Here is a 9,863-nt window from a genome sequence, read left to right as displayed (position 1 = left end):
CCCCCCAGTCTAGGGAGATGGAGCGGAGGCGCCGGAGCATGCGCGGAGGTGGCAGCTGGAACGGGTTGCCCGATGTGGTGGGGGCGTGGCCGCCCGAACCCCCCACCCGCAGACCCGCAGGTTGGCTTGGAAAAAGGAGCGCACTGTTGGGCTGCAGTCTCTCTTAGGTTATGCTGGCAGAGTACAAGTGGAAATGGGCCCCTTCCCCATCTTGGGGCTCTTGCACTTGGCCCTGAAAACCTTCAGTCATAATTTGCCAAGAATAGGTTGAGGGAAACTGCTAAAGTGCCTCATTCTGCCACTGGGATGAGGAAAGACTGGGATGGAAGCAATGTTTTAGGTTATGGACGGGTCCCCCTTGAAGACAGGCCTTAAAAAATGTGTTGGTTACTGAGGTGCCAAGGCCAGGACCAGGTTTACCTAGAAGGGGTTTTCTGCCTGGTTTGCACGGTCCAACAGTGAGCAGAGTTGGGATCTTTTAATCCAAGGAAAATGACCTCTCTATTGAATGTCTCCTGAGTCGACAGCCTAATCTTTCTATACCTTAATATTTTCATGTTTGTTGTCCCCCACTGAGTATCTTTTCTTTTTCCTCTCTCTACTCCCCAGAAACTGTCAGGGCCATGTTATTAGACCCAAGGTCGTCAAGCTAGCCTTTTGTCACAAATACGTTGTTTGGGATAGGGGGATGTCTATAGCCTTCACCATGGTGTCCCAGATGATAGCCTTAACTTCTCCTTATTTACAATCAGGAGAAAAGGCGGTAAGAATAGAGGAGAAACTGAGGCAAGGCTGCCCCAAGAAGACCAGAGTCCCTGGATGTGTTGTGTAGTGGTGGCACCTCCTGTGTCCTGTCTCTTACCCTTTTGATGGGAGGAGCAGTCTGGACCTGGGAATCCTTTAGGTCTTGTCTCACTACTTCCTTCCGTTTGATCTCGGGGTGGGAATAGGATTTCCATTTGGGACAGGAATTTCATTTCTGGTTGAAGCATCTTTGTCTTTTATACCAGATCTAATCCCCTTAAGGAAATAGCTCCTGCCGACTCATTCTTCGAGTCATCCATTCAGTGATCTCTAAGTACTTAGTGACTACTTTCCCCAGGACAAAAACAACCTTGTAAAGGCTGTGTAAGCCTTAAGGTGGAATGCAGGGAGCAACTGACTTCAGAAAACGACTTCCTCCTTCCCTTAGGCCCCTTTCTCCATTCCAGGAGCTCTCCTGGTTTTCTGGGCTGGAGACTACTTGCAGCAACCCAAGGACTAGAGTAGTAGAGGCCACAGAGGTCCAGATGGATTGCTGGGAGCTGGCACCCATACCAGATTGATCTATTATGGTGAATTCCTAATGGCCTCTAGAGTGATGAAAAAGTTGACTTTTTTTGGTTCATGTTACATATTTATAGCTTCTAGGGAAGGAACTAGAGCCTGGTATCTGGAGTTGGCTGTAGCCTAATGAGGCAGGCTTTACCTCATCAAAAGGTGTAATTGAAATTCATTCTGGAAGCTGTGAGTGGAGGGATCCTATAACTGCCTCCTTCCTAGGCTCGGACTATTTTCTTGGAGGTTTGAGGACACAGTACGTACCCAAAGCAAGGTATTGTTGCTGGCTTCACTGGGCTTATGGCCAGGTGTGCCTTCTGTGCTCAGGTGTGTTACAGTACATATACTGGACTGGGAGCTCCCAGAGGGTAGAGGTGGTGTCTGATTTATCTGTGGAACCAACCAATGTCTAGGCCCTGACACAAGTACGTCTTTATTTTTTGAATTGAATCACATTCCAGTGTGAACATAAATGGTTAAGCACATGTGTGGATATTTAATAATTTGTGTGTACTCAGTGTGTGGACAAATTCTTTTTGGAGTGATTGGCCTTTTACTCTTTGCTTACCGGACAGCTAACCCAGCCTTGAGTTTGTCTTTTGAGTGGGCTGTCTAGCTTATTGGGAGGTATGTGGGCCTCAGAACTGCAGGGAAGGAATCCCCTGAGCCAGGCCTTTCAGCTCTGTTACTTTTCCTTCTCAGGGCTGGTTGAGGATGGGGGAGGGGGAGTGTCCTTTTCATAGCCCCTCCCTCCATGCTTTTGTCTGCAGGGAAGGGCCCCGCCCCTTTCCCCCAAGGCCCAAGCTTTGTCCTCTGTGCTGGGGCCCTCATCTGCATCACAAAGTGGCCGTCTGTCCCTGTCTGGGTCTGAAGGGAAGTGTCTCCCTTTCTCAGACTAAAAGCTGGGGGCAGGGTGGGGTTAGGGGAGGAACTTTGTACTGCTGTAAGGCTTGCAGGGGAGGGGAGTGGGAGAGAGGTTCTCTCTTCCTCCTGCCTTCCCTAGTTTGGGTATGAAGGGGAGGGTGGGGGCTCCCTGTTTTTCCAAAGCCTCCTAGGAGTGGAGGGTGCCTAAGGCTAAGTCTGGTGTGTAGTCCTGTTTCTGGGGAAGAGAAGGTTTTGAGGCTAGAGTGTCTGTCCCAGCCCCCATCATTTCTACCCAGCCCCTAGCTCTAGGGGATGTCTTTCTCCCAAGGCTCCTAACAGTTATTCAGCCTGGGAGGCTAAGGAGGTGAATGGAATGTAAGAACTTGGGGAGGGAAAGGGTACCTCTTACCAGCTACTTCCACTAGGGTCATGTTTGTCCTGTGCTGGGTTTATAATTGTTTCTGAGCAGTGTGCAGGTGTTTGTGTGTTTGTGTGCTGTGTATGCTTGTGTGTTCTTTGTGGTGTGTCTATGGATCTGTTTGTTAATTCATTTAGTATCTGTATATTGAACACCTATATGCCAGGCACTGGAGAGTCAGCAGTGACCAAGGCAGATACAGTCTGTATCCTTGAAGATCTCACAATCTAGGCTGGTGAGGGGTATGTGTATGAAGGTACACTGTCCAGGTCTAAGTATGTGTTTGGATGTGTATGTGTATCTATGGCTTGTGTGTAATTTCTGTTCAGCTCTTTCTGGGGTATGTGGCCAGGTGCTAGTAGTTAAGCTTTCACTTCCCCAGGTAGCTGAATCCTGAAGGCCTTTTCTCCCTGGGCTGGGCTGCCATTCCCTTCTGTGTTGCCCTGTCTGTGGAGTAGGGTAGGCTTGACAGGTGGTTAGAAGGAGACACAGCAGCTTAGCTCTGGAAAGCATGCCTCTCCCTTGAATGGTTCTGACCTCTTCCTGACCCCCCTGCTGAGGATATGCCCCATCCCCCCAGCCTCACCAACTGTGAAAGCAGATCTCTGGTAATGGGAGGTTCTGGGCTGTTTTGTCCCTCTTTCCTCCCACCTGGGCTGGTCCTGTGCTGGCAAAGACAATAGTAGATGCTGAGGGAGGGTTCTCTTAGGCAGTTTCCTCTTTTCTTCCCTTTCCCCTCAAGCTAGAAAATAAAACCATGGGCAGCAGTCAGACTGGTGGCAATAGAGGAGAAAGTAGTGGGAGTTGGCCCTGCCCTAGCCCTTTCCCAAGGGCTGCCTCTGTCTTAAACCCCTTCTGCTACTGTCTGGGCCCTCTGTGTAGAAGGAGCTGTGGGTCTGGAAAAAATCTTGTATTCTTCTTCCCAGAAGCAGTAGTCTCGTCTTCTCCAGGATGCTAATGTCTGCCCCTCCTTCCCAAATCCTCTACTCTAGTTTACTCTTGCCTCAGTCTCCTATATTTAGCCTGTCTTCATTCCCTGGCTTTTTCTTCTTTTGAACTTCTTCTTCATTGTCTCCCCACTTGCAGCCTTGCTTCTTGTCCAGGCTCTCAACTCTAAACTATCTTGCCCCAGCCCTAACTCCAGCCTTTCCTCCTTCCCAGTTCAAGCATTTTTGGGCTGTGACCTCCAGTTCCAGCCTCTTTACCAGCTCCATGTTTCAGCCTCTCTCCTTTCCTTAGTCTCCAAAATCTATCCTTTTAGCCTTTTCTCCTTTTCTGCTCCATCCTCAACCATTCAGTTGCCTTAATCTTTTCTCAGACACTGCCCTGTTCCTTGTGTGGCCTCCCCCCATCCCCCCGCCCCAGCACTTGGCCTTCTTTAGGTCTTCCTCCTGCCTGCAGTGCAGAGAAGCATTAAGATGATACTATTTTGTGTTCAGGATGGTGATGAGTGAAGTGAGCATCTGGCTGACAGATAATAAGGCTTTCTTGGTCTGCTAGATACCTGAAGGAGTCTTCATCTAGTAGAGGGAAGAAAGAGTTTTGTTCCTAGAGCCAGATTTAGCCCGTCTACTTAACATGTAATAGGAAGATATTACATACTTATTTGATGAATTTAAGATAGACAACAAGGGTAATTTTCCTAACTGGAAAGAGTTTTTAAAAAATGAGCCTGGGTTGTTTCAGCCAGTGGAAGGAAGCCCTCAGTTGGGTTGGGTAGTCAGGAAAGAGGCTTTTCCTACACTTTGCTGCTCCCGTTCTAGGAGGCCTTGTGCCTTCTCTGATCAGAGTGGTAAGGAGATTACCAGACTCTACCCTCACCAGCCTCTCTGTCTTGTAGCTGCAGGCACCTACCTGCCCCCCCTGCAGCAGGTGTTCCAGGCACCTCGCCGGCCTGGCATTGGCACCGTGGGGAAACCAATCAAGCTCCTGGCCAACTACTTTGAAGTGGACATCCCTAAGATTGACGTGTACCACTACGAGGTGGATATCAAGCCGGATAAGTGTCCTCGCAGAGTCAACCGGTAAGTAATGCACGTTTAAGCCACTAAGTCCAGTAGTCCTTATTTTCCTGAGTCTCACAGCCTTAAAAGAGAATCCAGAGGGGTAAAAGAAAAACTAGTAGAGGGTGATATCACCAAATTCAAGAAAGTTCTTGAGGAAGGGATTCTAAGTAAGGTAAATGTTGAAAAATATTACTGGATTTGGCTAGTAGGAGGCAATTGGTACCTTTTGCCACAGTAGTTTCAGTAGAGGAGTTGGGCTAGTAATCTAACAGTTAAGGAATAAATGGAAGGTAATGTGGTAGGGATAGTGAGAACAGATAGCTTTTTTCTAGATAGCTTGATAGTGAAGCATGGGGAGAGAGGGAATATGTTGGCTAGAGAAGATTATAGGGGTCAAGTATAGTGCCTACTGCATTTCATTATTTGTTGAAATGAATAAATGAAAAGTTTTTAAGAGTGAGACATGGGTATGTTTATAAACCGAGAAGGAGCTAGTGCAGGAGAGGTTAAAGGTACAAGACAGAGAGGAGAGGAATGAGTGGGATGTCCTTGCTGAGGCAGGAGGACATACATATATATGAACAATGTAAAAACAAAATTTAATATTACAGGAAGAGTAGCAATGAAAAATGTCTCGTATTACCCTGGCCTCCTGTCTCCTAGTCCCTTTCCCCAGATGCATTCATTATTACCATACTTGAGTACCTTTCCAGATATTTTTCTATACATATGCAAGCATATATGTTTATAGAACATTTTTAAAGCACACAGAATACAGAATCTTATATACACTGCTCTGCACCTTGCTTTTTTCCACTGAACAATATAATTTGGAAAGTAATATATATCAGTACCTACATATCTGTCTCATTCTTTTGCATAGCTTCATAGATATTCCATTGAATGGATATATTATAACCTATTTAATAAATCTATTGAGGAACATTTAAGTTGAGTCTAAACTTTTGCTACAAAAATGAAACTGTGTAGAATATTAATATAGATACATTTTTGCATGCAAATACAAGTGTATCTGTAGGATAAGTTTCTAGGCTGGAATTGCTGGCATAATACATTTAAAATTTTTGAGATGTTGCCAGTTTTTTTTAAGGTAAGTTGTACCAATTTATACTCCCATCAGTAAGGTATCCCCCCATATCCGCACCAATTCAGTGTATTGGATTTTTTAATTGTTGGCATTCTGATAAGTAGAGAATTATATTTTGGTCTAATTTTAAATTGTATTTCTCTACTGAGTGAAGTTGAACATATTTTCAGATGTTTAAAATTTATATATGGAAGGGATATTTCAAGTGTGAGGAAAGAAAGAGGAAAAGAGGCAAGTGTATATAAATGTATTTGTTTATATGTCTGGGAACTTGAGGGTGGCCTTGCCTATGTTCTACTCCTTTCAAAACTATTAAAGATGCTTTTTGATCTGAGGTAGGAGTGGATTCTGGCGTTAGGGGGGTAGTGGAGAAGGTTTAACACAATCTATGAGGATGGAAGTGATCAGAGATATGAAAAAGATTGCTGGGCAGCACTGAGGCCTAATTGGCATTAAAACCATGTATTTACAGTTGCTTCCAATGTGTAGTTTGAGTCTTTTTATCCAATGGTATTCAAGAGCTTTGGTTTAGAAAGCGAAGAGTTCAGATAGTTGGATGGACTGGGATTTTGAAGGCTAGATGGATACTCTGGAATCTAAGTAGCAGAGGACAGGAAGTGAAATCAAGAAAGAGATGATAATGGAGAGAAAACAGGGTGGTAGAACTAAGGACTTCAGAGAGATGGAAGAGGTGAGGTTCTTCTTCCACACTTTATTCCTATTCCAATTCAGGTCTCTTCCCATCTACCTTTCTTGATTATCAGCTTGGGGATTGGAGCAGCCTAGATTTTGTTCCTGATTCTGGACAGACCTTGAGATTAAGCCCTTCTCCCCTCAGCCTCCCCCTCTGCTCAGAAGGCACTCACAACCACTCTTTTAGGTCCTTTGGAGCCTTGGTGATCCGAGGACCAAAAATATCACCTGGGAGCATGTTAGAAACGTAGAATTTCAGACTTTGCTCTAAATCTGCTGAATCAGAACCTGCATTTTAGATCTCTAGGTGGTTCATATGAATGTTGAAGTTTGAGAAGCACTGCTTAGAATAGAGATTAGTAGCTGGTAGGACAGAATATAGTAGATGGGACATTGCCTGGAGTTTAAGTTACTTCCAAGAGCTTGAAGTGGTAGTCTTTCAGCTTCCACTGGCCTTTCCCATTCCCCACAGGGAAGTGGTGGAATACATGGTCCAGCATTTCAAGCCTCAGATCTTTGGTGATCGCAAGCCCGTGTATGATGGAAAGAAGAACATTTACACTGTCACAGCACTGCCCATTGGCAATGAACGGGTAAGGCTGGGAGTCAGGCTGGACCTGTGTCAGGGGTCTGGGGAGGGACAGAACTCAACTAAGCCTGTTTGGAGTCTGGCAGTCCAGAGATCCCTTTCGTCTTTTGTGCTGAGAAAGTGTGTTTTAGGGTGAGGGATGGGTAGGTGCTGATGTTTATTTAGCCTCTTGTATGTCTGTCCCTGTCCAAACAGACTGAGATTAGACTTAAAATAGACCTAAGGGACTTCCTACTAAGTGTGGTTGAGAGGGACAGATACACTGAGCCAAGGTGGCTGGAGACTGAGGGGCTGGATTTACTCTGAAGTTTTCATTGTGAGTCCCTATCAGCTTAAGAAGCAGATTCTTGGGAAATCTATGGGGTGAAGGATAATAGGGGCAAGGCAGGGTATATTGGACTGTGGGACAGCATCAGCAATTTTTCACCCATTTCTCTTTCCTGAAGGTTGACTTCGAGGTGACAATCCCTGGGGAAGGGAAGGATCGAATCTTCAAGGTCTCTATCAAGTGGCTAGCCATTGTGAGCTGGCGCATGCTGCATGAGGCCTTGGTTAGTGGCCAGATCCCCGTTCCCCTGGAGTCTGTGCAAGCCCTGGATGTGGCCATGAGGCACCTGGCATCCATGAGGTACTGGGTGTAGTTAGTATCTGGGCTACAAGTGGTGGCAGAAGTGCTGTGGGAGGAGGAGGGGAATGAGCATATATTAAGGTCCCACCGTGTGCCTTTCAAATAAAAAATTCTTTGAAGCCCTACCATATACCAGGCAAGTGTGCATATACATTTAGATGGTTTAAAGCTTTGGCCCTGTCCCTTTTAGATATCTTTGGACCTCACCCCATCTGTCCCTGCAGGGCAGTAAAAGGGGAGAGACTTGCACAAGGTCAGTCACACAACTAGTAAAGGATCAGAGCTGGAATTAAAGCCCTGGTGTCCTGCCTTCCAGGCCAGGGCTCCTCCGTGCCCAGGATGCCTCACAGGGTGGGGGCCTGTGCCCGAGGGACCAGTTCTCTGCCTGTCCCTGCCAGGTACACCCCTGTGGGCCGCTCCTTCTTCTCACCGCCTGAGGGCTACTACCACCCGCTGGGGGGTGGGCGCGAGGTCTGGTTCGGCTTTCACCAGTCTGTGCGCCCTGCCATGTGGAAGATGATGCTCAACATTGATGGTGAGTGGGGAGAGCTATGGAGCCAGGGGCACCCTGAGTCCAGTGACCACACTCCCAGCCTCATCCCTCCCAGCTCTGTAACCACACTCCTAGTCTAATCCCTACAGCCCTGGGACCCCTCCCCCATCCCAATACCCTATAAAGAAGAGGGTGTAAAGAGCAGTGCTTCCATTTATTCTGGAAGACAGAACCTGAGCTGAGCTGTACCTACCATGTCCCCACAGTCTCAGCCACTGCCTTCTACAAGGCGCAGCCAGTGATTGAGTTCATGTGTGAGGTGCTGGACATCAGGAACATAGATGAGCAGCCCAAGCCCCTCACGGACTCTCAGCGTGTGCGCTTCACCAAGGAGATCAAGGGTGAGGACCCAACCAGGCGGGGAGGGGAATCAGTGCTACTTTCTCTTTAGTCCTAAAAGGAAATCCCCTTGGGATATATTCAGGGGAGAGGCCAAGCCTGGGCACATGAGCAACCTTTTCCAACCCTGACAAGCAGTGTGTGTGTCCCAGGCCTGAAGGTGGAAGTGACCCACTGTGGACAGATGAAGAGGAAATACCGCGTGTGTAATGTTACCCGCCGCCCTGCCAGCCATCAGACGTAAGTTGACAGGGCTGCTAAGCCATACTGTTGGTGGAAGAGGGCCGATATTTCAACATACTCTGTTCACGTTCTCTGCACCCACACCTGGCCCTGAGGATGAGCCCTGTTTTTGAAGATAAGCTGTGGGAATTTGGCATCCCTCCCCTAACCTTCCCAGATCCATTGATACTCTCCCTACCATTTTTACCTTCTTGGTCTCCACCTTTCCTTCTTGGGCGTTTACTAGAGAGCAGGTGTCTTTCTCTGGTTTCTTTCTCAGTTCTATAAATGTTAGGATCTCTCTCAACTTATTCTTCCTCCTGAAAAAGCAAGTTGAGTTCCCAGGCTAGACCCTTGGGAAAGTTGTCACTGATTCCATCTACCTTCTTCACCTCAGACTGTGCTGGACTGTGAGTGCCTACTGTGTGTCACGCTTCATGCACAACACTAGAAGTACAGATGAGTCAGATATGATCTGACCATTGTGGAACTTGCCTTTCAAATCTTTGGCTTCACTCTTGGAGCCCTGTATTTCCTCTGCTTTTCCATGAGTGGTGGGAGTGCTCAAAGAGGTTGGATAGGGATGAAGTCAAGTCTGGCACTTCCCATGGTTGTAGGTCTAGAAAGGGGTTACTGAATGCTGGGCTATGACACTTCTTTCCCTTCCCCCAAACAGGTTTCCCTTGCAGCTGGAGAGTGGACAGACTGTGGAGTGCACAGTGGCACAGTATTTCAAGCAGAAATATAACCTTCAGCTCAAGTATCCCCACCTGCCCTGCCTGCAAGTTGGCCAGGAGCAAAAGCATACCTACCTGCCCCTAGAGGTGAGACTGCCAAGTAATGGCCTGGCTGGGGAACAAGCATGGTACCTGCACACTGATCATCAGAGGTCTATTCTTCCATTTGTAGTCTCTCATCATTTTTAGGTTTGGAAAATTGATGTTCTGAGAGGTCATTCTGTGAAATGTAGGCCTCATTCTTAACTGCTGAGTTCTTTACTTATCCCACATCCTGCTCTCGTATTCTTTCAGGACTGCCAGGCAGAGGCGAAAGCTGTATTTACTGTTTAATAAGTAATTAGTTCATTCAGGACAGAGATTTCAGATACCTACACTCATGTCCT

The 9,863-nt window shown here is 47.0% G+C and overlaps 1 protein-coding gene across 2 annotated transcripts in view; it reads left to right on the top strand.

The window, feature by feature from the left end:
- The window catches only part of LOC103079850 (argonaute RISC component 1), a 30,051-nt gene that overhangs the window by 814 nt on the left and 19,374 nt on the right, over positions 1 to 9,863 (top strand). The window contains exons 2-8 of one of the 2 annotated variants that reach the window (XM_007453829.1): positions 4,443 to 4,626; positions 6,882 to 7,002; positions 7,445 to 7,626; positions 8,025 to 8,161; positions 8,386 to 8,520; positions 8,671 to 8,758; positions 9,417 to 9,564. In XM_007453829.1, the coding sequence (XP_007453891.1) occupies positions 4,443 to 4,626; positions 6,882 to 7,002; positions 7,445 to 7,626; positions 8,025 to 8,161; positions 8,386 to 8,520; positions 8,671 to 8,758; positions 9,417 to 9,564 (995 nt within the window). Of the gene's footprint in view, positions 1 to 4,442; positions 4,627 to 6,881; positions 7,003 to 7,444; positions 7,627 to 8,024; positions 8,162 to 8,385; positions 8,521 to 8,670; positions 8,759 to 9,416; positions 9,565 to 9,863 lie in introns of those variants that run through there. The other variant, XM_007453830.1, reaches the window with a different exon arrangement.

The sequence above is a fragment of the Lipotes vexillifer genome, unplaced genomic scaffold (genome assembly GCF_000442215.2).
Source record: "Lipotes vexillifer unplaced genomic scaffold, Lipotes_vexillifer_v1.1 scaffold213, whole genome shotgun sequence".
In the NCBI taxonomy this organism is placed as follows: domain Eukaryota; kingdom Metazoa; phylum Chordata; class Mammalia; order Artiodactyla; family Lipotidae; genus Lipotes; species Lipotes vexillifer.
Note: the sequence above shows the minus strand (reverse complement) of the source record. Positions and strands in the feature narration are given on the sequence as shown.